Here is a 27,747-nt window from a genome sequence, read left to right on the forward strand (position 1 = left end):
TTTTTCATAACGTGGGGTAAATATAACTAACAATGCCACATCGTGAAGATGAGCTGTTAGGCTAAGATATGTCTCCCATATTTGTGATTCGTTTTCTCCCCTTTCTTGTTACAGTTATGGCAAGAGGGCTTTGACTGGATCCATACCAAGGCTGTAAATCTATCAGTTTTGTGGGCTTCAAAGTTTTAAAGCTAGGAATATGTCCAATCAATGTATTATTTTTCTTGAAAGTTTTAGTAAAGTAGATGATGATTGTACATCTGCTGCAATGGTGGTCCTTTATTAGCAGAAAGATACAGCGTCTCTCAATATTCTGCCAAAAGTTTCTATAGCACTTGTACCTTTCACACCCACAGCAGCTTTATAGAACTGCTGCCATTGGCTTCCTGCAAAGCCTTACATTTTCTTGTTGTCTTGACCCTAAAAAGATCAAATATGCAGCATGGGGGAATTTTAGGCCTTTTCCAAATTGTCGTGGTCAGATCAGATAGCCTTTGACATAAAAAATAAAAATAAAAAAAAAAGATTGACAGGTTAATGACATAGTCCCTGGGATGGAGAGGGAGATAATCTACAAGAGGCCTACTTAGGCTGAGTAATTAAAGGAACCTGCAGTGGTCCAGGGGGCAGGAGGATGTAAAGTCTGAGTAGGCATATACAGTCTAGAGAGGGAGCTTAGAGCTCAGGAAGAAACGACCCTGTTCCATGCAAATTTGGTCCATAGACTTCTGCCCAGTTTGGCAGTCTGGGGAGTTACAGGGGTGGAGGTGGAATCAGAACTGGCAGCCATCAACTAATTTTAAACTCATCTAGCCTCGGGAATTAGAAAGTATGCCATCTAGGGAGCTGGAATGGGTTTGAACTTAGGAGAAAAGTGAGGCCAGAATGGACTTAGTTACATATTTCTTTGTGTTAGAGTTTGAGCTAGGCCTTTATTTCCCTTTTCTTAATTTGGAAATAATCTCACCATTACAGGAAAAAGTATAAGCATAAGAATATGCAAAAAACACCCAATGCCTTTTACTTAGTATCACCCATTGCCGGTATTTTATCTTACTTGATTTATCATTTGTGTGTTTTCTCTCTGTGTATGTACGTATATACATAAACATATATACATATTCACACATATATGCATACACATACATGTATAGATGTATAGGCATTTTTTCTGAATCATCTGAATATAAGGTGCGCATATCTTGGCCCTTTACACCTGAATATTTAGTGTGTTTCCTAAAAACAGCTATATTATTTTATATAATCACAGGAAAGTTTTCAAGTTAAATAAATTTACCATTAATGCAATATGTTTAACTAACTTACCATTCATATTCAAGTTTATCAATTGGCTCAATAATTTTGGGGAGGCTGACATTTCTTTTCTCTCCAGTACAATATCCTGTATAGATATGGCATTTAATTATTATTTCTGCTTAATTTCTTTTAATCTAAAATAGTTCCATAGCTTCTCTTTGTCTTTTATTACATTTTCAGTGAATACAGCTCTCCCTTTCCAATTTCTTAAATGCCTAATCTGATTAGATTCCTGGCCAGAATACTACACAGTACTGCATAGTGATGTTATGTTCTGCTCAGTGTATCACATGCTATCCATCTGCCCCTGTTTGTTGATGTTAATTTTGTTAACAAGGTTTTGTCCAATTTCTCCACTGTATTATTACAAAGTTTCCCTTGGAACTGATAAACAACAAGTGCGAAGACAGTTTAAGACCTGCAGATATTCTGCTTCTTATCAAAAATTTTTCCCTGGACTTAGCATCTGTTGATGATTCTTGCCTGACCAGTCTTTACTCTGATGGCTGCAAAATGTTGATTTTATAACTCCAGCACTCCCTTGGTGTTTACCAGTCAGCATTTGTTCTGCTATAAGCAAGACAGCCTTCCATTCTTACCCCGTTTGTTCGTCTGTCTGTCATCAGTATAGATTTGTGGATTCCTATTTTTTCAATGGTTTATTATTTATTACCATCCTTAATTATATCGGTGTTTAAATCATTCCTAATTAGGCTGGTGAGAACTCTTCATGATGGCTTCTGTATCCTTTATAAAATTCTCTCATCATTTTTTTCTTGTTTTGAGCACTTAATTTCTGGAATAACAAGATATTTCAGGCTCATTTTGTACCTGCCATGCTCCAACTCTGAAATAATTCATTTCCCCCAAGAAACCTTGGTTTCTTTTGCTGGAAAATGGTAACAGAAACCAAAATCTAAGTATTAGTTATCTCATTGTTGCGAGAGTATCTTTGCTCCTGGGCTCTCTTAATGGACAGAGATAGGAAATAGTTGCATATCGACACATACATACATTCATACCTATACATTTATATACAGATGCATGCGTATTTTATAAATCCTGAGTTTACTTTGAAACCTACAATTTTCAATCTATCACTTTAGCATTCTTTCCTGCTTTCCTTTCCCTATTTTAACATCTCTTGTCCCATAGGAGAAGCTTCGCTCCCAACAATATCTGCATTTACTCCTTTGCTCCATTCTATAGAACATCGAAAATAGTTTCAGAATTGCCTTGCTCATAACACTACAGAAAACAAGCCTGCTAAAAAGACTTCAGAATTTGTTTGCTGCTGCTCTTGCTTCAACTCTACCCAAGACTGGGTGTGTGCCATCCAATTCTGTGTTTATAAATTATTTGATAAAGTTTTTTCTCTTCCACCTCTTCAGCAAGTGTGCTTATGATGTCAATTTAACATACAATTGAATTGATTTGCTTCAGTCTGCTTCTAGTTTTACAATCTCCCTTACCATCCCTATTAATTTAACTTTCTTCAGATATATAGAGCATTAATATGCTTCCGTATGTGGAAATTATGAAAAAAGCTGTATTCTGAGAAGTATCACCCTCTGCCATAACCCTTTTACCCTGGCACACAGTCACATCATCACCCACTTCTCCCTATGAAAAACAACTTCCATGTTACCTGGTTTGTTTATCCTGTGTATCTTTTTGTAAAGATAAAAGGTAGCATTCTATAGATTGAGCTAGGCTTTTTAATGCCCAAATCTCGTTTATCTTCCAAATCTCACATACTTGGTGGTGGTGTTCCCATTTTACTGATGAGGAAACTGAGGCTTCTTGTCTGTACTGTTGTAAACCTTTGGGCCTTGTTGATAAATGTCCCGTTTTCTGTGCTTTATACCTTGGATGAAGCTAAGTAATGCATCGAATCATAAAACATGCCAATAGTAACATACAGTTTTAATGCATGCAGTTACTGCCACACAAACTCAAAGTCTTGGTTTTGGGAAAACTACATTTTCATCTGCTTTTTAGCACTACATTATGTTTTTAAACTGGAATTTGCAGTGGCCTTAGTGTTATCACACAAGGCTCATATCAGGTTGGGAGGGGTTTTGTTTTGTTTTCCTAATTCGGGTGAAATTCACATGACATAAAATTAACCATTTTTGGCCGGGCGCGGTGGCTCACGTTTGCAATCCCAGCACTTTGGGAGGCAGGCGGATCACGAGGTCAGGAGATAGAGACCACGATGAAACCCCGTTTCTACTAAAAATACAAAAAATTAGCCGGGCGTGGTGGCGGGAGCCTGTAGTCCCAGCTGCTCAGAGAGGCTGAGGCAGGAGAATGGCGTGAACCCAGGAGGCTGAGCTTGCAGTGAGCCGAGATTGCGCCACTGCACTCCAGCCTGGGCGACAGAGCGAGACTCCGTCTCAAAAAAAAAAAAAAAAAAAAAAAAAACCATTTTAAAGTGGTATTTATTATAGTCACGATGTTGTGCAACCCTCACTTCTGTCTGGTTCCAAAATATTTTCATCACTCCAAAGAAGACCGCATACCCATTAAGCAGTTCCTCAACCTTATGCCCCTCCCCTGGCCTCTGGCAACCACTGATCTGCATTCCGTCTCCAGAGATTTGTCTATTTAGGATATTTTATATAAGTGAAATCATACAGTATGCAACATATTTTGTCTAACTTACTTGCCTTGCTGTTTTCAGGGTTCATCCACATTGCAGTGTGTATCACTACTACATTTCCTTTATACAGTTGAGTAATATTCCATTGTACCAATATTTTGTTTTTTCCATTCACCCACTAATGGAAATCTGGGAGGGCTTTGAGTGAAGTTGGACAGACGAGTATCTTGTAACGTGTCCTGTGCTGTGCTATTTACTAGCTATGTGGCTTTGGACAAGCGCCTAAGCTGGCTTGTGCCTCAGTTTCCTCGTTTGTTTCATGTAGATAATTATATTGGATTCTTCAAATAGTTGAATGAATTGTATCAAATAATACCAGAAAAGCTCATAGCATAGTACTTGGCAAATAGTGGGCCCTCAATAAATAATAGCTGTTTTATTGTAGGATTATATGAGAAAAGGGGGGAAGAAAGAACACAAATGTGTGTTATAGTATGTGTTTAGTGTATGTGTGTTCTGTTGTAGCTGCTGAAACCTTCATGCTTTGTTTAAAAAAAAAAGGCATATCTGTTTTCTCTGCTTTGTGGTTTAGTGTTTTTGGCCCCCACCCCATCACTAAACATGAAATTTTACATTTTAGAAGCAGTTCACTAGACAGAATGTCTGTAGTGGAATGTTACATAATTCACATTTAGATTTGAAGAGCTCATTATAAAAAACCTGACACACTTCAGGAATATTAAATTACTGCAGATTGTGTGGAGCAAAGAAATATTATTGAAGCATTTCAAAATTCCAGGCAAGCCTGAATTTAACTGATAGGGTTTCACAGCCTTTACTGGGGAAAATGATTTGAGTTGTCACATGGTTTCTGGCCCTGGAGGACTTTAATCTCCTTAATTACAAAGAAGTGAATTTCCTAAATAATTTGGAGTTACTTCACAGCATTTGCTCAATCTCTGCCTTTTGGAAAATTAAAGGGGATGCCAGGGTCCACACTGTGGTACATTCTCACAGTACTGTAGCTTCCTTATTTAAGTTTTTATTCAGAATGATGGTGGTTTCCTTTCATTATTGATGTAGGGATATACTTCAGAAATTCACAAGTAATGCTTGTAACACTTGAACATAATCATATTTTGTTGAACAGACGTCTTTGAAGATAGAAATAAGGAGAGATGCTATATTGTGATTTATAAGCTTGAAGAAGAGAAAATGGCCCAAATCCAATCCAGTTTATACAACTGATTTTAAAAATTCTTGAAAATGTGTAAAATCCATATATTTCAGCTACTTTCTGAATTTATAGATTAGGCACCTACTGTGTCCAAGACCGACATAATACCATTTCCTACAATTCATCCTCAGACAGCAAAATTAACTTGTATCAGTTTCCTCCTTTGTAAAGGGGAGATAATACAGACTTTCGGTCACATACCGGCCACGTGGCCTTGAACAAGTGGCACAGGAATTTATGTGCCTAATATTTATTAAATGCTTACCAGGAGGCATGCCAGACACTCTTCCAATCACATTATGTGTGTGATCATACTTAATTGCCACAACAGCTCCCCCAGGGGGCACCATTATCCCCATTGTACAGATGAAGAAACTGAGGCAAAGACCAGGTTGAGTAACTTCCTCAAATCATGTGGCTTGTAAGTGGCTGAAACTGAAGTTATCCAAAAATCAAATCATAAAATAAGTTGGGAGAGAGTCTATTTTGCTACAGAGATCAGAACATCTTTCTGCCTGTGTTGTCTCTTTGAACTGAACCTTGAGGATTCAATAGAATGTCCAGGCAGACTTGAGACAAGAGATTCCATAGAAAGATAGCAGCACAAGGAAAAACTGGGAAGATGGGGAAGCGCATCAACTCCCTGCTAGAGTTGTGCCTCCTTTTACTGGTTTGGTTGTTGATTTCACCCCTCCTTGCTTTTACATATGCTGATCTTTCTGCCTGAAATAACCATTCATTCATTCATTCTACATACAATTATTGAGAAGCTGGTGGTCCTTTCCCTTATCATCCTTTTGACAGAAACATAGCTCTTCAACATCTCATGGAGTAGGCCTTATCCTCTTTGAAGCTTTATTGACCCTTCCAAGCAAAGATGAATACTTGTACCTTTCCGCCCCAGTATGCCTGGTATTTATGGCTGTTTTAGTTTTGGTCACATATGTGTGTTGCCGTCCCGTACATGACTGATACCTCTGTTAGACTGAGCTTCTTTGAGAACAGGAACCAGCCCTTGTCTATGTACTCTTGGCCAGCATGGTTACATGGTAAATGTCTGTTAACATGAATGAGCTAGTATTTGTACCTGGCCCACAGTAGATTCTTAGTAAATATTTGCTGCAATGAAATGGTAAATATTATTAATAAATTTTATTATGTTTATACATGACCACATTTTGTGACTCTGCCATCTCCCATTGAATGTTGTCTTAGAGACAAGGGTCTGGAAAGGGTGTGGGGGCTGGTGACAAGGAATAGACAGATGGTATAAAAGTGGCAGGATAAATTCTCATTTTCTATGTACGGTTTCATGGACCCTGTTTTACAAAGATAACTTTCTGTTTTTCTTAATCATAGCCTTAGATTCACTAGATCAAGCACTTTCATTTGGGCCATTTCCTTTTTAAAAACTAGTTAACTTATATATAAATAAAACAAAACAGGTATCTTTGGATTAAGTTGAGAATTTCCTCATATTGAAGCTTTACTATAATTTTACGTGGCTTTTATATTAGACTTTCTGGTTAAGATTAACTAGATTGTCATGATTAAGAGGTTTGGGTCATTATTCTTTTTGAACTGAAACTGGCATTCGAGGTCAGTCGTTTTCTATTAAGCCATTCTAGATCTGTGGGATGAACTAAGAATTAGCTGCACAATTCGAAGATCCACTTCTAATAGCTTTTTCTTAATATTTTTCAAAAGGGGAAATTGGTGAAATGTTTACTTTTTAATAGAACTCTCAGATATAACTATCGGATAGTCACAAGAAAGGACTATTATCAAAGAGAATACTGTATATTTGTTTAATTTAAATGAGATCAAGTGAGATACTGTATGTGAAGCAGTAGCTAAAGGCATAGTATATAGTAAATATTACCTGTAAGTGAAGTGGTTGTATTATCATTATTCTCTTCCTAGCACGGTCTCTGAGTTTAATAGCACCTGGTATTATTCAATGCATATTTATTAGAGAATGAATGAATGAAATCTGTGTCTGCCTGTTTCTTTTCTTTTTCTCTGCACATTAAATGCTTGTCTGCTCTTATAGCTGGAGGAAAAGCTGACATAAAAATTGGCTTGCTGGAATGTCTCTTGGCCCCATTTGTCACCTTACCCTTGGAGCTCAATTGTGTGTCAACTCCATGCCCCCTCTGATGCCTGCCAGTGAGGGACAGACCACAGGTTACTTCCATATGATCTGCTTTTGCTGCCAAGGTGCTGATCAAGCTTGGCTGATGGATAGGTGCTCTCTTGTTGGAAATGTCTCCATGGGGCTGGTCAGGACATACCTTTGCTATATTTTCTGGTTGGGATCTAGTACTTGAAAATAAGAAACATAGAAAACAGAGTTGGGTTTTGTCCCTCTTATAAATCTAGACTTTTAAAGATCTATTTTGAGTTACCTAGTTTGAGAAACAGTTTTGCCGCTAAGCCTCTCATTCCCTTTGCTGTATAAACCCTATTAACGCCTTCATGAAATCATGGGGGCAGTTTTTGCATAAAGACCAAGATTTTGTTTGTATATGTTTGCCAATTCACTTTTTATAAATTTCTGTTTAACTTCATAACAGTGATGATTCTGAATGTTCTCTTGTCTTGATTTGCAGCACTCAAAAAGAGTGAATGAAATGTGCAGCTCAGAGTGTCATTTCTGAAGGGAGGAGTCTTTCTCTTGGAGAAGAGTCCTCAATGAGCCTGGCCAAGGCCCGGGATCTGTGTGAAGTGGACTAAGGATTAAGTAGGATGTCAACTGAGACAGAACTTCAAGTAGCTGTGAAAACCAGCGCCAAGAAAGACTCCAGAAAGAAAGGTAGGGCTGAATTTGACCTCTTTTGAATGGCTACTTTTCTGCACAGGAATGAGTTTTTAAATCTCTGGAATGATATAAGAAATATCTTTACGATTGCATATATTTTTAAATAGTTATTTTGTGTGTTTTGTGTTAATAATGTAATAATATAATGGTTCATCATTATTCTCCAGATAAAATTCAAAACTTTTCTGCACAAGAATGAGTTTTTAAATCTCTGGAATGATATAAAGAAGTATCTTTATGATCACATGTATTTTTAAATAGTTATTTTTGTGTGTTTTGTATTCATAATATAATAATGTAATGGCTCTTCATTATTCTCCAGATAAAATCCAAAACTTTTCTCATAATATACAAAGTTTCTCTGCATACGCCTTCTATCCATCCCTCCAGCAACATCTCTGCCTCACCACCCCACTTCCCCATCCCTGTTTACCCTCCAGATATTCTGTAGTTCATCATCGCCTGTACCAGTGGTTGTCAAACTCCTGCTGGACCAGAATCACTGGGAGGGCTGGTTAAAGCCTTCATTTCTGAGTCTCATCTCAAAGTGTCAGATTCAGTAAGTCTAGGGTAGGACCCAAGACTGTGCATTTGAAACAGGTTCCCAGGTGATGCCAGTCTTGCTGGTCCAGGGACCCTACTTTAAGAACCACTGGACTCTTATCTAGCCTGAAATCCTTTTTTGTTGCTCTTCATTTTTTTTTTTCTGAACTGACTCCTGCTTATTCACTAGGTTTGAGTTTAGGGGAGCCTCCTGGGGGAGCCTTTTCTTACTCCCAAAATTGATATAAATGTTTTTGTTTGTTTTGTTTCGTTAGCACTTGGTTAGCATTCGCTTTATTAAAAATGTCCTGCGTAAACTCCTTTGGAGCTAGATGTTTTGTTCACATTTTAAGTCTCAGCACTTAGAAAGTGCTTGGCAGAGAGGAGCCAGAGATATCTGGCAATGAAGATTTGCAGGCATAGTGTGATAATAAAGTAATTCTATCACTTTTCGTGTTTTCTGGAGAATTTAGCCCCATGGCTTTAGGACCATGTTTTTCAGTAAGCTTCACCCCCTGCCAATTAAACATGAGCAACTTCTTTCTCGCTCTTTGTGTGTGTTTTCTCCCTGTAGTTTCTGCTGTCTCTCCCTCATTTTCTCAGCTGCATGGGAGAGGATTGACAGAGCTCTCTTTCAGGTCTTGAAATCTGTCAATGTGGGCTTGCAAACTGGGATGCCCTTGACTTCTTTGTATAGGCAGTGATTTGTTTGAGACATCGTTATGCCAGCCCAGTTATGTTTTGTGATGGCATTTGTCTGACACTCTGTATGAAGTAAGGGACATAACTGTAATACATATGCAGCTCTTTGACAGCCAGAAGCCCAGGAAGGACTATAAATTTTGCTTTTGATGTTTATTTGAAACACAAATATTTTGGAGGCAGTCTATGTTGTTCCCTAAAAATTAATGTAAACCTTGTTTTCTATGCATCATGGTCTAAGAATAATAGAAAGAAAGTAAGTCGGTGAAAGAACATGTCTTCGGAGACTGCTATGTGGAAAAAAAAAAAAAAAAAAAAAAGAGGTCAAGAGCCCAGTATGTAGTAGAATTCAAGTGCTTTTTCAGTGGAAACTGACAAGTTATATTTTTTCCTCAAATTTAACCTTTCCACTAAACCTGCACTCTTGAATGCTTAATGCATTAAAAATGTTATCTTAGTGCATATTTTTTCATTCTTAATTTTAACATGCAAAACCAGAAGCATTCTGCAGAGAGGATTCAGGTTTTCAGGACATTGGCTCAGTTGGGGATTTGGGATGAGAGCATGAAGGTGACTCTTTTAGAACCTCCTCATCTTCATGTCCCAAAAAAACTCTAAAATCAACATAATACATATGTGAGGAGTGTCCTCCATGGAGTGGCTAATACCATGGGATTTGGGTAGGCAGAGCTAGATTCAAATTCTGGCTTTACCACTTTCTCACAATGTGACCTTTGGAAGTATTTAACCTGAGCCTCATTTTCCTCTCTTATAAAATGGGTATATAATATTACAGACTTCAAAGGCTCACTATGAAGATTAATGAAAATAAGTCAAATAAAATACTTATTACTTGCCATGTATTAAATGCTCAACAAAGTTTAACTGTGATCTTCCTCTTTTTCCTCCCTTTTCCTTTTCTCCTTCTCTTCCCCTCCCTTCCCTGTCATCTTTCTCCATTTCCCTCCTCTCCTCTCTTTTCTCTTTTTCTCTTCCTTCATCATTCATCTTGTCTTAATTAGCTTGAGCTGCCACAAGAAAATACCATAGACTTGACAGCTTAAACAACAGAAACATGTTTCTCACAGATCTGGAGGCTAGAATGTCTAAGATCAAAGTGCCAGCCAATTGGGTTCCTGGTGAGGGCTCTCTTCCTCACCAGGTAGATGGTCATCTTCTCACCATGTCCTCACATGGTAGAGGAAGACCAAACTCTTTCCCATCACAAGAGCCCCACACTCACAATGTTGTCTAACCATAATTACCTTCCAAAGGCCCCATTTCCAAACACCATGCCACTGGGGTTCAGGGCTTTAACATACAGATTTTGGTGAAACACAGATATGCATAACACACCACATCTCCTTCTTTTCCTCCTCCCCCATCCCCCATCCTCTTCATCTGTATCATCATTGTCATCATCACCATTACGTGATATTTTTGCTTATCCTGTTTTATACCTAAGGGGCTCTTGAAAAGTATATAGCTAATTTGTCCCAGAACAATATTTTGCAATTGTTTATAATTGTGCAACAGTGATAAACAATTATTATTCTCTATACATTTGTCTGGGCCAAGGCACATATATATTAAAATGAGAGAGAGGGGCTGGGCGTAGTGGCTCATGCCTGTAATCCCTGCACTTTTGGAGGCTGAGGCAGGCAAAACACTTGAAGTCAGGAGTTCGAGACCAGCCTGGCCAACACAGGGAAACCCCGTCTCCACTAAAAACACAAAAATTAGTTGGGCACAGTGGCACGCACCTATAATCCCAGCTACTCGGGAGGCTGAGGCAGGAGAATCGCTTGAACCTGGGAGGCAGAGGTTACGGTGAGCCAAGATGGCTTCATTGCCCTCCAGCGTGGGTGACCGAGTGAGACTCTGTCTCAAAAAAAAAAAAATAAATAAATAAATAAATAAATAAATAAATAAATGAGAGTGAGAGAGAAAACGTGCTGGTAACAGCATTAATTCATTTCTTGTTCTTCAGTTTTGATGATGTAATAGTATTTCATTAAACAAATGTTGCTAACTTGGACAAAATTAATACAACTTTAAAAGGAATAAACAGTTTATATACTGATATTGAATCTTGAATATAACCATGTCTTTATGCTCTTTTATTACTAATACTTTCTCCAACTATGCTTGTATTTTCTATGGAGACAGCATATAACCTGCAAATAAGTTTCTCATCAATCTTTAAGTATTTGTTTCTTTTTCTCTCTAATTGGCTGGATCTGTCATTATAATATTTAGTGAAATAAATGTCCTTATCTTGTTCCTGATTGCTTCTAGATTACATTTAAGTGATGTTTAAGTTTTTACTAAAGATAGTTTTCTGGCTGGGCATGGTGGCTCACGCCTATAGTCTCAGCTCTTTGGGAGGCTAAGGTGGGTGGATCGCTTGAGCTTATGAGTTTGAGACCAGCCTGGGCAACATGGTGAAATCCTGTCTTTACAAAAAAAATGCAAAGAATGGCCAGGCATGGCGGCGCATGCCAGTAGTCCCAGCTACTCAGGAGGCTGAGTTGGGAGGATGGCTTGAGCCCAAGAATTGGAGCTTGCAGTGGGCCAAAATTGCACCACTGCACTCCAGCCTAGGCAATAGAGCCAGACCTTGTCTCAAAACAAAACAAAACATACCTTATTAGTTCCCCTTTATGTATTATTTTCTAGGAAGTGTTTTTAAATTCTAAATTTGCGTGTTGAATTTTATCATATGCTTTTTCTGTATTTATTTCAATGATTATACATATTTTTCCTCTTATAATTTATACTGTGGTGGATTTAACTGATAGATTTTTAAATATTCATTTCTGGGGTAAATCTTACTTGGTCATAATGCTATTACTTTCTACACCCTGGTGGATTTGCTTTGTTAGGTTAAGGAATGTTTTTTTATCTATATTTATCAGCAAGATTTGTTAGGTTAAGGAATGGTTTTTGTATCTATATTTATCAGCAAGATTGGTGTATAACTTCTTTTCTTGGACGACCCTTGTGTCTGGTATTAGTTAATGTTATATTCTCATATAATGATTTTTATCAGTTAATGTTATATCCTCATATAATGATTTTTGGTAGGAATGAAATGCTGAATAATATTTAGGACTATTTCTGGAAAATATTATCTTTCTTTACAGTTATTTAACTTTTTAAAAGCTATATATGCTTATTGCTGAAATTAGAAAGGACAAAGTAACCATGCATAATTCCATAAAACAAAAATAACTACTATTAACAACTGAAGTTACATCCTTAAACTGGCCTTCCAGGATAATATGTAGTTGACATCATACTCTTCATACAATTTCATGTCCTATTTTGTTATTTGACATTAGTGTGTTTCCTATATTATTACCTGATATTACAAAATAGAAGTGGTTTTTTTTCCCTCTTATTAAGATTTAGATGACTCCTGGGGCAGATATTTTAATTCCTGAAAAAGAATACCTGACAATTTGGGTCATCTACTGTGGGAAAGAGTGGCATAAAGAAAGTTAAGAGGCCCTTTACAGTTCCTCACAAACCTATCACCCTAGTTCTTTAACCCAGGCTGTTGAAAGCAAGCCAGACGGTTTCAAATACAAGTCACACGGGGGCATATTTCATCACAAAATGAGCTTCTAGGCAGGCGATTTATGAAATGTAACTAGAGTATTCACAATTCAAATAAGGGATGCAAGTAGTGAAAAATAAAGTTGTTTTTTTCATTTTATTTTTATTGGATTGTGTCATTGCACATACAGCTTGTCAAATGGTGCCCATTCCAGAAGTGGAATTTGATGGAAGGCCTGAGGAAAAGAAGGTATATTTTCAGGTTCGTTACCTCCCATCAAAGGAGGACAATCAGTTGACACTATTCTTGTTATTTGTAATCTCCGTATTAGGGCGGTCAGTGGAAGATCATGGTAGAGGAACGTGTCCTATGATGAACAGATAGATATTTCTGGGGGCAGTGCCTGGAGTCTTCCAGTCAGTGCCATCTGGCAGCTTAGTGTAGTGGAAAGAGTACTGACTTTGGAGCACAGCAGACCTGGTTTTTAGTTCTAACTCTTCTCTTTATATGCTGTGTAACCAGAGACAGGTTAATTAGCCTCCTTGAGCCTGGTTTCACTTATCTTTAAAGGGAGGGGTGTGTGTGTTTGTATGTGTGTGTGAATATTTCCACTTGTCATTAGAAAGGCGAGGGGGCTGGGTGCGGTGCTTATGCCTGTAATCTCAGCACTTTAGGAGGCTGAGGTGGGCAGATCACCTGAGGTCAGGAGTTCAAGACCAACCCGGCCAACATGGTGAAACCCTGTCTTTACTAAACATACAAAAATACAAAATTAGGGCATGGTGGCACTTGCCTGTAATCCCAGCTACTTGGGAGGCTGAGGCAGGAGAATCACTTGAACCTGGGAGTCAGAGGTTGCAGTAAGCTGAGATCATGCCATTGCATTCCAGCCTGAGCAAAAGAGCAAAACTCTGTAAAAAAAAAAAAAAAAAAAAAAAGAAAAGAAAAAGGAAAGAAAAGAAGGAAGGAAGAAAGAAAGAAAAAGAAAGAAAGAAGGAAAGAAAGAAAGAAAGGGAGAGAGAAAGAAAGAAAAAGAAAGAAAGAAAGGGAGAGAGAAAGAAAGGTGAGGGAGGTACTGTGGGTAAAGAGCTAGCTTGGGGTCTGCAATGTAGTGTGGCTTAGTCAGTGTTAGTGTTTTAGTGCTCTGTCCTCTTCTTTCTGAAATCACAGTTCACCATTAACTCCTTATTTTCTAGAAACACCTGGAAATAGTGAATGTTTTTTACTTCCCTTATATTTCATATTAGTGCTATACCCAGGGGTCATCAGCTAACCACAATGACAATGACAAAAAGCTACCTTCATATTTTCTCCCAGGAGAATTTTGGCTCCAAGAATCAAGGCTTTAATGGGATTCAGGAGAAGTCAGTGATCACAGGGCAGATGCCTCAGGTTTGAAGTCACATCAAACTGAGTGTGAACCCTCTGTACCTCGCAGCTGTGCTAACTTTTGGAGGTTTCTTGAAAAATTCTAGTCAGTTTGGGTTAAAGAACGGTTTCAGTAATGCCACACTCAGGGTCATGACTGCTCAACTGGTCATTAGCCCTAGGAAGTAACTTCTGCTAACATTGGCTTACCTCATAGGAGCTTATAAATTGCCATCCTATTGATTATCTCATTAGGTCATCAGGATCCTGAGAGAATAATTTTTTAAGAAAACAATCTTTTTATCAGGCTTATTTATCATTGCTTCTATATGCTGTTCTTGTCCTGCAGAGGAGGCAGCCTGGGGTCAGTCAGGATACCGGGTATTCGTGTTCATACTTTAAGCTCCCCACTCTCTGGTGGTCTAACTTCAGACAAGTCACCTCTACTTTTTGAGTTTCACTTTTCTCAGCCACCAAATGGATGTAGAGATAATATTTGCTTGCCCAATTTTGAAATGTAGGAGGGGGCATCATTAATTAATTAGTTCTTTTGTCCACAAACATTTATCCAGCTCCAGCATGAGCCCCAGCCTATGCTTGGTCTTCTGCAGAACAGAGAAGTGCCTTAGAAGGAGATTCTGACTCTAGTCATCCACGTTGTAGTTAAAGAACTGTGAGCTGGGAGGGTGGGGCAGGGGAGGGGGCCTTCTGATATTTAGGTCTTGTCCTTCCCTGAAAAAATACTGTGTTTCTACTTTGCTGCTTTTATTCATTCCCAACCTATTACCGTTCATAAAATGCATAAGGTTTACTTTGACTCCAAGTTTATTTTTATTAATTAAAATATTCCATATTTATCAAAATGAGGATGATTCTCATTAAAACTCTTTTCATTGCCTTCCTGACTAAAAGCAAGTACATTTTTATTTTAATAAACACAAGTAACACAATACTCTGAAAGTCTGTATACATTAAAACATGAGTAAACTCTCTGGAATATACAACTTCTCTGGAAGTTGACATATATAAAAGGTTATAAGAAGTTAATGTTTGGTGGCAGGCCACAGCCTGGTTGTCACAGATGAGATCTCAAGAGGAAAATGATTTGCCAGTTGTCACTCCCCTGGGCAATAGCAGAGCCAGGGTTGCAACCCAGGAATGGCTCCCTGGCTAGAGCTCCTTCCACTCAGTAGATCCCAAACAACTTATGTTCTTAGGATTCACCTCATAAACCTCTCGGGGTGTTTGCTTCCTCTTCCTTACAGTGAAGACTTCTGAAAAGAGCCCATGTTTTAGAATTAGATAAACTGAAGTTGGAGTCAAGGCTCAGCACATTTTCTACTTGCCTATCGTCGGCTGGCTACCTAATCTTTCTGGGCCTCAACTTCTTCATCTGTAGAATGGGAATAATAGTTCCTATCTCAGAGTGTTGCAGTGAGGATTTCATGAGTTCACAAGTATAAAAAACCTAGCATTGAAACTCTACACATAGAATCAAGATTAAGAAACATTCGTTTCCCCTGTGGCCCCCAAATCCCACCATGTCTGAGCGGCAGCACATCTCTAGTGGTATAGGAAATATAGAGAGGTAGAAGGTATCCTTTTCTCCAGAGGAATATGGGGTAGTTGGTAAGAAAAAGACACTGGTCCCTCTTCAAATGGATACTTGCTCCAAGAATAACTGCGGGAATGAATAGGAAGTACAAAGGAAAATGGACCATGTTGTCAAGCTACAAAGATTTATTAATAGCCATCATGTATGCTTCCTGCATATGAGCCATTTTAGATAAATTGTCCCTAATGAGCCTAACTCTTACATCATCCCATTGAATACATAAGAAAATAATGTTTAGAGAGGTCAAGAGACTTGCCCCAGGTCATGGGGCTTGTCTGCCTGAGTTGCCATACACTAGGTCTTACCAGTGCTGAAGTCTGTACTCTCTTCCCTGAATGTATTCTGTGGGTTTGCCCTGTGGCTTGATGCTGGAGAGTTGGAGAATGTGAAAAAATTATAGGGCTATACTCTTCTGGGGAGACAGGAGCATAGAAACTGATTAGCTACATCATGTACATTTATGGTGCTGTTCTGTCTTGGCAGGGTTTTGGTGAGCTAATCATTCTGTATGAACTCTGTGATTTGTAAGCTTTAGAAATTCAAAACCAAGGATTTAATTATAAGAAAAGATAAATTTCTCTGAACTTGATCAGTAGAGCTCTTGGGTTAAAGGGTTTGGAGGCAGAGAGTAATGTTTTGTGGCCAAGCGGTTTACTTCTTTATGGTAAGACTGATCATATGATGTGCTGTGGTGAAAAGAGACTTCTGTATTCTCAGTGGTCACATGGTCATGAATTTATTACAGGACACCTCACTCAGTGTGGTCATTCACTGAAGATAAACTGTTTCAGGTTTAATTGGTGACTTAGTTCAGGACCTTGTTCTAACCGGTTCCCTTAGAAGTCAGGCTTTCTCCAGACTCACCTTCATAGCTCTTTTCCTCCTTGAACTTGTTCTGTAACCCTGGCAGCACACACCACAGGACAATACATCAAGCCCTTTGAAATGTGGTTCCTGTCTCCTTTTCTGTCACTCCGCTTGCTCCCACCCTAAGCCACACCAAGCCTCAGGTCCCAGGTCTCACCTCTGTGGCTTCTTTGCAGGCTGCGATTTCACCTTGGATAGCTCTCTTACCCTATGCACTTGCATTTGGCAACTCCTGTTCATCCTTCAGCACTCAGTCACCTGTTTTTTTGTTTGTTTATTTTTGAGAAGAAGGCTTGCTCTGTCGCTCAGGCTGGAGTGCAGTGGTGTGATCTTGGCTCACCGCAACATCTGCCATCTGCCTCCCAGGTTCAAGCAATTCTCCTGCCTTAGCCTCCTGAGTAGCTGGGATTACAGTCACATGTCACTGCACCCAGCTAATTTTTTGTATTTTTAGCAGAGACGGGGTTTCACCATGTTGGCCAGACTGGTCTTGAACTCCTGACCTCAGCTAATCGGCCTGCCTCATCCTCCCAAAGTGCTAGGATTACAGTCACCTTTTGGTTAACATTGTGAGTTTCCTAACATCCTCAATTAATTAATCACTGATTATCAATTCATGTGACCTTCTACATATCTTTCAAATCCATTCATTCCTTCTTCCCCACTGGCCCCCGGCCCCGAAGGTAGTTCAGGCTACCTTCATCTCTCATCTAGATCATCCTAGCACCCTCCTAAATGGTCTTCAGATTTTCACTGCTGTCCATCTCCAAGCCATTCTCAGCACTGCTCACTAACGTGGAGATTTAATCAGATCACACTCCTGCATAAAACCCTGAAGTGAGTGGCTCCTCCTGCCCTCAGGAAAAAGTCCACTCTGCTTATCATGACATCAGAGAGGTGCTGTCTGGTCTGACCCCTTCTTATCTGCCCAGGCACATTCCTCACCACTCTTGCCAATCATACTTCACCGAGTGGTCCCACTGAATCATTTGCAGTTCCCTGACACTACCATGTTGATTTTTTACACTTGGGGTTTTGTACATGTTTTTTCTTCTCCTGGGAATACATTTTTCTGTATTTGTTTCAAAGCTACCTCCATATATTCTTTAGTCTCAAGTTAAAGATTACTTTTCTCCAGAAATGCTTTGGTGACCCATTGCAACCTACCCACATGCCCCCCAGTTGTGGTTCATGACCATCCTGTGTGCTCTCAACCACTTTGCATTTTCTCCGTTATTTAAGTAAGGTTTATCCTCCTCTTTATCACTCACTAGGCTGGGAGATCTGTGAGGACAGGGACTGTGTCTGTTTTGTTAGCCACTTTCCTTTTGCCACTAAGGACAATGTTGAAAAGTGTAGGTATGCAGCAATATTTATTGAATGAATAAGGGAGTAAATGAATGAACTTATGGCCACGAAAAATCTCACCTGAGTCCCCTGGATTCTAAGGGGTCTCACAGCACCGTGTACTTACTAAAATTGTCACACTTTCCCCATTTCTTCTATAATTATTTTTCTTTTTTCTACGTTATGCCATTAACTATGAGTTCCTCACCTGGTACACTTGGCACATGGTAGGTATTCAGTAAATGTTTGTTGAATTAATTGTTATATAATGTGGGGGAGAATTATTTGCATAAGGAGAAAGAAAATTTAAAAAAAAATCTCCCCTAAGAGTTGGCTCTTGAGATTCTTATTATGTGGCATTCAAAATTCCTACAATTCAGACAGCTACTTCTCCTTTTGTGATGTGTGTCCAATCATGTCTGGTGCTGTAATTTAGCGTGATGTAGGCCATATTGGTAGTAAGAACTATAAGATTTGCCATATTAGTTCATCCCACTGCTTCATTAAGCTCAGTGTGCTGCCTCTGGCAGTGACTGGGCCTGAATTTTTATGTTTGGAAGAACAAAGCTCTTCACATTAGCCCTCTGTGTCCTTGATATGCTGTGAGTCTGGTTAAGTATATGCTCCTTCTCGGAGCTGGAGAGTCTTTGTCTTTGCCGATAATCAGTAAATGACTCAGAGGATGGGATTTTATTATTTGTGTAAGTTTGCTGAGCAGACAATGTTCCCGGGTGTGCTGAGATTTCAGCAATCTCCTATTGCAACACACCTTCTAGGATGGTCAGAGTACACATGTTTGCAAGACTGAGTGTTTCCGCAGTCCATCAAAAGAACACACATAGATCAAAGGCAGGGGAGAGGAGAGAGCAGAGGTGAAGGAGGAACCAATATCTATTGTTCATGTGTCCTTGTGTCCATGTTTTCTCATTTAAGCTTGAAAATAGCCTTTAGACAAGTATTCTTATTTTGTGCAAGAGGCAACTGAGGCTCAGAGAGGTGCATGGCTTACTTGAGGTCACACAGGTAAAGGGACCCATTTACACACAGATCTTTCTAACCCCAGAGCCTGTCCACATTCTTAACCCTGGACAAAACGACTCTCTACTGAGTGATATGTCCTCTTACCAAACACTAAGTTGTGCTTGCACTGAAAGACGTCTTCCTACAGGTTCCAATAGTAAAGCCTTTAGGTTGAGATGGCCTCAGCAAGAGGAGGGAATGATGATAAAATATGTTGTGTAGTTAGAAAAGAAGTTAAAAAGCCACGGGAAGCCCCTTCACTTCACATCTCTTGTCTGTGGCTTGCAGAAGGTTGTCATGCACAAGCCTCCACATGATTGAGAAGGAAACATTTCCTAGATATAAAAAGGTAAAGTGAAAATGAACTTGAAGGATTTTGACTATGTATAAATTGAAATGTACAATCAGCCCTTTGTGTCTGTGGGTTTCACATCTGTGTATTCAACCAACTGTGGATCAAATCCTGAGGCTATGGAGGGCCAACTGTATGTGTTTTCCATCTGAGGTTGTTTATCCATTCATCCATCAGTGGACATTTGGGCTGCCTCCACCTCTTGGCTATTGTGAATGATGCTAGTATGAAATGAGTATATGGATATCTATTCAAGACCCTGCTTTCATTCCTCTTGGATATAAAGTCAGCCACCCTCCATATCTGAGGTTCCGCATCCATGGATTCAACCAGTGTTGGATAGAAAATATTAGGCAAAAAATACAATTAAAAAATAATACAAATTTTAAAATGCAGTATAATAGCTATTACATAGCATTTTCTTTGCATTAGGTATTATGAGTAATCTAGAGATGACTTAAAGTGTGGTGGAGGATTATGTAGGTGGTATGCAAATACTATGCCATTTTATATAAAGAACTTGAATGTCTTTAGATTTTGTTATCTATGGAGATCTTGGAGCTAATCCCCATGGATATGGAAGATATAATGTTATATTAAAGGAAAACATCATTTCTATCTCTTAATTTGGAGCAAGCACTATAAGAGTGAAGACCAGGAAATTTTGCAAATTCCCCAAATCTATGAATAATATCATCAGCCTGGTTCACTTTCCAGTGGGCGTCCCCAAACCTGAAATAATAATGAGGATGCTGGTGATGAAGGTAGCTACTATCTGTCAGCAATTGCTAGGTATCAGGCAATATACTCAAAGCTTTATATCTGTTTTCTCACTCAGATCATTCCTTTGAGATAGCTGCTTTTTAAAAATCTCAAGTTTACAGTGAGGAAGGTGAGAAGGTGGAAAGATGACACAAAGTCAGTGCTGTAAGGGCCCTGCAGTTCTGTCTCACTAATCAATACAGCAAATGTTGTGTGTCCCTTCTAAACACCTTGCACAATTTGAACACGTCGCCTTGCTCGCCCCACTTTGAGCATGCATGGATTTGCTTCAGCTCTCCTCTCAGCCTGGGAGAAGTTCCCCTGTCTCTTTTTGGCCTGTCAAGGTCCACCTGCTCCTCGGAGACACAGCTCAAATAGCACTGCCATGCAGCTCCTCCTCAGCATCCCTCTCCTTCCATGGAATTAAGCCTTGTGATTCTCAGTGTACTGTTTTCACTCCAGATGAAGCTCTTATTCCTTTCTTCTGTTCATTAGGATTCCACTTTATACCCCTTTCTTCCCTTCTATATTGTGTGTTCAGCTGAGTCTTATTGACAAGGACTGTGTCTTTTATATCATTATGTCATCTCAAAGCTGGGAGGAAGAGAGGTAAAGAGTTATCAGTGGAATGTGGGAAATGATATTAATGATGGGACTACTAAATGCCAGGAAGGGAATACAATAACTTTTAAAATCTTCACAAGAGAATTATGTGTTTGTTAATACTCCCATTTTACAGATGAGAAAGCATACTCAGATAAGATTATGTCCAATGTCACCCATCGTGTAAATAGAAGGACAGGAATTTTGATTTGGATCTGATTCAAAGCACAAGCTCTTTCCACTACACCATGCTGTTTCCCAGCAGAGGCCATCAAATAAAACCCAGTGAAAGCTCACTTCCTAGGGGTCTGGTTGCTGTTGTAAAATAGTAGCTATAGATGCAATTTACCTTTATAAAGGATTTATATGTCATCATTGAAGATTCACATTCCTTAAATTTGGGACTATCATCACTTGAGTGTTTCAGCTTTCCCTGGCCGGCAGTACTGCTCTACGGAGAACTTGCGTTCTAATTGTTAAACCAGAGGCAAGACGCACCATGCAGGGACTTGCATTGGAAGAAGCCCAGTAGATGATGAATAGCAGACCTGAATCTTATCATGTATTTCAGGATGATGTACGGGACTGTTGGAAACTGCCTTTGACAAATGTGCACGGGAAGGAGAATTATCTCCAACAATGAAAAATGTTCTTATTATGTGATCCTAAAAAGGATCAGGACCCCTATCATTGGGAAAATGATCATGCCCGTATCCCTTATTAACAGCGATACAGAAGCGTCTGCTAAAGACATTGGATGTCATTCTGAAGCAGTGATGGATAGTCATGAGAGCTGAAATCAGGTTGGACTTATGAAAGGTAGCTTGATGCTTAATAGCAGGTGGGAATCGTGCAACTTGCTAAGGTCTCTTTTAGCCCTTGCTTCTTGAGGCTCTGCAAGACTTGTTTCTGCTGTCTTAGCCAGTGCCCACTGGCTTTTGGTCAGGTTGAGGCTGTGATTAAATACTGGAAGATATATGATATATATGTTTGTAAGAAAAAAACCATTTTCATAGGGAGAAGACTAATGTACAGGCATTTTAAATATTTACTCTCAGTTTATTTTCATATTTTATATGAATAGAGCCATAGAGATTTAGTATCCTGTCCACAGCTAGAAACTAGCAGAGTTAGGATTTAAACCCAAGCAGTCTGATTTCAAAATCTATACTTTGTTGACCATATACCTTCCTGGTTGGAGTTCAAAATCATGGAAAATGAAGCTGCTGAGTACATATGTGAAGGTGTCATAGGTGATCAAGAGATGCTAGTCAAATCAAGAATTGTCAACATGTTAATTTTGTTAAGGGCTAAGTGGTGATTACAGAGTTCTTTGAATTCCTTCCTTTCTTCCCTTCTTTTCTTTTCCTTCCTCCCTCTTTCCTTCCACCTTTCCTTCATTCAATTTTCGAGCATTTTTCAAAACCAGGCAGAGTGCCGGCCGCAGAAGATTATGGAGAAGTTCTGAGTTCAAGGAACTTAAAATCTAATATGAAAGACAGATAAATAAGAAACAATTATAGTTTATTATAGTAAGTTGAAATCACTTAGCAGAGACAACCAACTATCCAAGGACTTCCCAGAGGTTGTGAGATTTAAATAAACGTTCTTGGGGTTCAGATTTATTTATTATTTTTAGTTCAATAGCTACTTTGTGAAATATCTCCTGTTATTGAAGATATATAAACCCCTACTTGTGAAAAACAAATCCTACCCTATCCTCCCGTGAAAAGAAGACTAGCAGATCCTGAATCTTGCTGGACAATAACTTGTTCCTGCCTCTTCTAGAGTAAAAGCTACCTCACATTAGAAACATATTTTATTCATTTCGTGTTATGCATAGGGCCAGGTGCATAATATGTGTTCACTAAACATTCGTCCAACAGTATTCTATGTTAAATAGGTAATTCATTGGCCTTTGGCCTACATTTACCTATAATCAGTAATTTATATTCAAGTAGTTTTTCTTTGATGTTTTGAAGTAATGATTACAGCAGTTTCTCCTCCTGCTCACAAAGTTATAGATTGCAAATAGATTTTGTGTAATTTGCCAATGCTGGTCAATTTTAATGGCTGCCTTGAGCACTATGTAGAGGATTCTGAAATTATGTCCTGGAGTTGAGTGAGAACAGTTAACACTTAGGTATATTTTCTTTCAGTATTTTTCTCCTGCACACTACTGTGTGCACACAAGCATGCAAACACATGACATTCTGTCTGATCCTTCTGTGTATTTAATTCTGTATTACTTTTTCACTAAACCTCATAATTTAAGCTATTCCCATATCATAAACTTTTTGCAATACTATCATTTTGCTAAGTGATCTAATTTTCTTTAGCTTTTTCTCACAAAACCTCTCTCTCAATCCTTCTGTCATTGTTGCCATTTTTATTGGTGCATTCCCAAATTTGTCAAATCTTGCTTAAGCTGTGGTGTTACAGAACTGCTTTTAGCAGTTGCTGGTTCATTTCTATTTTCATCCTTGAACGGATACAGTGTTTATCTTCTGTGTTTTGTGGGCAGGGGAAGATGCTAACTTGTTCTCCTGTAGTGAGAAGAAACTGAGACTTTGGAGTGGGCTCCCTTTTGCGGGCATGTCACCACTGGGGACCAGCACTCTAGTAAAGCACGGGAATTAAAATTTGCCAATGGATGGCTGTGAGCTTGAGCGTGTTTTGCTGTTCAAATCTTTTAACCTCAGCTTATCAACTTTAATATGTTGGCCTGGTGTCACGATTTTTTGGTTCATCTGTTTTAATGTGATGAAATGTAAAAATAGAGCTTTGTTTTGTCCCCTCACGATGACTTTATGGGTTTTTAGCCGATAACCAACCCTTCTTCTGTTAAGGATTTGAATTTTAAACAGCTAAAAATACATTTTTCTAATATCTGTCATCAAGTGATTAGTACAACTATCTAGTTCTGGTCGTCTTTCCTATTCTTGGTAGATTTATATTCTCCTCTTAGAATTCTACTGCTGCCCTCTCTGTCTGGGAGACTGGAGATGTCATTTAAACATTGCTTATTAGGATTCCATTATTTGTCTCTCCTATACAGTCAGCTAAATCAAAAAGTCAGACAGTGTTTTTAAATTGCAAATTTAAATGACAATTTATAGACCAGGTCTACTGGAAATTTTCTGTCCTTGGCATCCATCATTGCTTGTGAGTATATAGTTTTATATACTCTCTCTCTCTCTTTTTCTCTCTCTCTTTTTCTCTTTATCTTCTTGAGAGCACAGCACACATATCCATCAGAAGGATCAGAACTGCTTGCAATCAAATAAAAATGCAATAAAGATCTTGGAAGGAAATTAAGACAAACACCTATTCTAGACCTTGCTTACACATTAGTTCTCTTCCTCCTCCTTATGCTCCCTTGCCTCTTAAAGAGGAAACTTGCATAAGGCAGTTTTTTTTTTGAGCAGTTAAGCCCATGGCTTAGATAAAAAAAAAAAAAAAAAAAAATTTGGCTGGTCGCAGTGGCTCACACATGTAATCCCAGCTCTTTGAGAGGCCAAGGCGGGCAGATCACCTGAGGTCAGGAGTTCGAGACCAGCCTGGCTAACATGGTGAGACCCCATCTCTACTAAAAATACAAAAAATAAGTCAGGCTTGGTGGTGCTCGCCTGTAGTCCCAGCTACTTGGGATGCTGAGGCAGGAGAATCGCTTGAGCCCAGGAGGCAGAGGTTGTGGTGAGCTGAGATCGCGCAGCTGCACTCCAGCCTGGGCAACAGAGCAAGACTCCATCTCAAAAGAAAAAAAAATCACTGAAAGCCTGGAATATGCCAGATACTGTTATTTCAGTTAATCTGCATGAAAAACCAATAACAATATAGACTATTGTGATGGCTAATATTTATTGAGCGCTTACTATGCATCAGACACTCTTCTATGTGTTTTTTGTCTTAACTCATGTAAGATACTCGTCTGGATTTTTAAAAGAGGAAACTGAAATTTGTGGAGGCAACTTGCTCAGGGCCCACAGCTGAACAAGCAGTGAAGCATCAGCCTCTGACTTAGAACATTGTCTACCACACTAGCCTCTATCTTATTTTCAGTAAGATAATTTGCGGGCTATTTAGTATCTCTGCTTTATAAGAATGACAGGTCGGAAAGCCTTCTCACTATGCCTTGCTGAGTTTTAATTTTTAACAGATTGGGTTAGAAGAGGGTGGCTTTAAACCTTGAAAAAATCTTCTTTTATCAGTCCATTTTCTCCAGGATCAGGGCAGATTGGCAAAGCATTATGGTCTTCCATTTCAAAGCTGAAGGATTATCCATCTTGATGGGTGAAATCATCTCTAAAATCCTTCTGAAGCCAAATGCCGAGGTTGGTACATTTCAGAAAATGCCTGTGGTACCCAATAACTTCAATGAGGAAAATTAATAGGGTGAAGTTTGCATCTGGAAGGCCTATGTGCAGGAAGTGGACTCACTGCTGGCCCTGGGTCAGACTTTTCATTTCCAGCAGGGCCTTGAAGGTCTTCTTTCTGTTCAGTCTCGACTCACTAGGCTCCATTGTCAACAGTAGACGGAGCAGTCAAGGGCTGGTGAGATTCCAATCAAACATAGGAGGTGAGGACAGGGGAGGAAAAGACATGCTCATGTCAGTGAGGAAAAATAGGGAGGCAGCCAGGGGCAGCTAGGGGAGCCATCAGACCACAGTGCATGTTTGACTCGAGTGAAGAAGACAGGGAGGGAGAAAGGGAGGGAAGGAAGGAAGGAAGGAAGGGAAGGAAGGAAGGAAGGAAGGAAGGAAGGAAGGCAGGCAGGCAGGCAGGCAGGCAGGCTTGGTGGATGCATCTTAGATGTTGGCGCTGTCCTAAGGCAACTTCAGCAAGGTCTTAGTGGAGTCCTTAAGCCAAAGTTGCTCAGCAGAGGAGTTCCCTGTCTCCTGGGAAAGGGCCTGCCTGAGAATCCTGCCCTGCTTTGTCACTGGCTGGGAGTGGCCTATGTGAAACATGTTCCTCTTGCAGACATGGAGAAGGGTGTCTGAATGTAGCAGGTAGAATACTTTGTCAGTTCCTTTCCCTGTTAGCGGAGGTTGGTGAGGTGCATTCTCATGACTCCCACATTAAAACAAATGGATACTCAAAATACTCAAATATCATAAGTTGCCATAAGACATCCCCTCTCACTTCAATTCACTACCATCTGGTGGAAACTGACCAATTATATTTCTTTTCTCATGCCAGCCCATGCCACATAGGCAAAGATGGGTTAAAAGGTGGTGCAAATAGAAGTTGAGGTCCCAGAGTCTTTGGTCACTTGGCCCAGAAATTTCCAGAACATTTTGACCTTTCATAGTTTGCAAGGGCTGAAATGAGGGGAACAGAAAGCAGCTATTACATTGATAGCCCAAGAGGGAAGCCCTGGTAATCTTCCCACACTTCTTATTTCTTCTTATCACAAACAAAGGAGAATGCACATCTTGCCACCAGCCTATCCTGACCCCTACTGCCCGCCCCACACCCAACCCACTGTGCTAGGAAGGCTGAAAGTTATATTTCTTGAACACCTCTCTGATGGCCAGCCACGTGTGTAGGAGCCTTATTTAAACTCACTCTCTTAACACAACAACCAGTGAGGCAGGTATTCTTCAGAGCCCAGTAATTGCATTACTGTCTTTAGAGTTACAAGTTGATCAGTCAGCTCTGCCATTTATTTATTAAGCTATGTGGCCTGGAGCAGGTTCCAAATCCTCTAAGCCTCCATTTCGTAACACGTAAGATAGGAGTGATAGGACCCATCTCCCAGAAAGACAATTTAGACCAGATGAAATCATGTATGTAAGTGCCTCAGTTTGGTGTATATTTAGTGAAGTGCTAGCTTACTGCCATTGTTACTATGAGAAAACCAAAGTCCAGGCAGCAAGGCTGATTCTTGGGACTCTAAAGTTTGTGAGAAGTGGGATGTGCAATGCTGTGTGGGATGCGCATCCATCCTGCCTGGCTCTGTGCTAGATGTGGCAATACAGGAGAAACCCACTTCTGCTTTCCTGCCTTTTAGGAAGTTACAGCTCAACACTTGAGTGGTCTCCAAGCACGTAGTACTACTTTAAGGCTTTAAGGCTGAATGCTCAGTCTTCACATTGGCCTCCTCTGGAATCATGCAGTTGTTTAGAACGTAACCCACTCATGAAAAAAGCAATCTGGAAAGCTGGCTCTGCCGAGGGCTCGGAGCCCCACACTAGAAAATCAAATGCCAACATCTTCCCTTCAGGAGTCTCTCCAGAGTTATTTATCTTTGCTCTTTTCAGACACCTGCTTCATTCTTCTTTCTTCCTGTGTTCAGACTTGCGTTTGTTTGTCACTGTGCTCGTGGCCAGCTTCTCCATCCAAGATCCCATCTGCACCTGAGTTACAGGGTTCTAGTTCCAGATTCTAGATGGTGAAAATCTGTGAAGCTCAGCCCAGCTCTGATGGTGGCCACCTATAGTCTATTCAAGAGTTTGGGACAATCAGTGTGACAGTAGTGATTACAGCTCACCCTGTGGATGATTGGTAGGAAGGGTGAGGCATGTACTGAACAGGTACAACTACCAAACAAAAATCAGCCTAGATGGCACTTCCTTCAGGAAGCCTTCCTAGACCCAGCCAAACACAGATAATCAGGCCCTCCCCGGGGCTACTTGGATACTGACCTCTAGTACAGTAGCTCTCACGGTGTGCTATACTTGCCTCATCCCTGTGTCTGTCTCCCTGCCAGACCATGTCCCCTGAGGGCAGGGATGGGAACCAGTTCTTCTTCACCAACCCCGTGAAGCCATGCTTCCCAACCTGGAGCCCAGTGCCTGTCGCAAAGTCGGTGCTCAGTAAGTCTTCACAGGAAGTGACTTTCATCAGGGAAACATACAAATAATTGCACCACACAATGAGAAGTACTTCCCAGTGGCAACACGAAGCAGTCATCCTGCCAAAACCAGTTGTTTTTCCCTTCAAAGTACAGTAAACACCAGTGAGGACAGAGGCAGAGTTCCAATGCAGCTTTTCACGTACAGTCATGTTCTGTTTCTTTGATCC

The 27,747-nt window shown here is 39.8% G+C and overlaps 1 protein-coding gene across 8 annotated transcripts in view; it reads left to right on the forward strand.

The window, feature by feature from the left end:
- The window catches only part of DAB1 (DAB adaptor protein 1), a 1,047,542-nt gene that overhangs the window by 738,775 nt on the left and 281,020 nt on the right, over window positions 1-27,747 (forward strand). For all 8 annotated transcript variants that reach the window (XM_063613881.1, XM_063613879.1, XM_063613880.1 and 5 more), the window contains one exon: window positions 7,772-7,974. In XM_063613881.1, coding sequence (XP_063469951.1) covers window positions 7,908-7,974 — 67 coding nt within the window. In that variant the 5' untranslated portion in view covers window positions 7,772-7,907. The remainder of the gene's footprint in view (window positions 1-7,771; window positions 7,975-27,747) is intronic.

This window comes from Symphalangus syndactylus, chromosome 19 (genome assembly GCF_028878055.3).
Source record: "Symphalangus syndactylus isolate Jambi chromosome 19, NHGRI_mSymSyn1-v2.1_pri, whole genome shotgun sequence".
NCBI classification, from domain to species: domain Eukaryota; kingdom Metazoa; phylum Chordata; class Mammalia; order Primates; family Hylobatidae; genus Symphalangus; species Symphalangus syndactylus.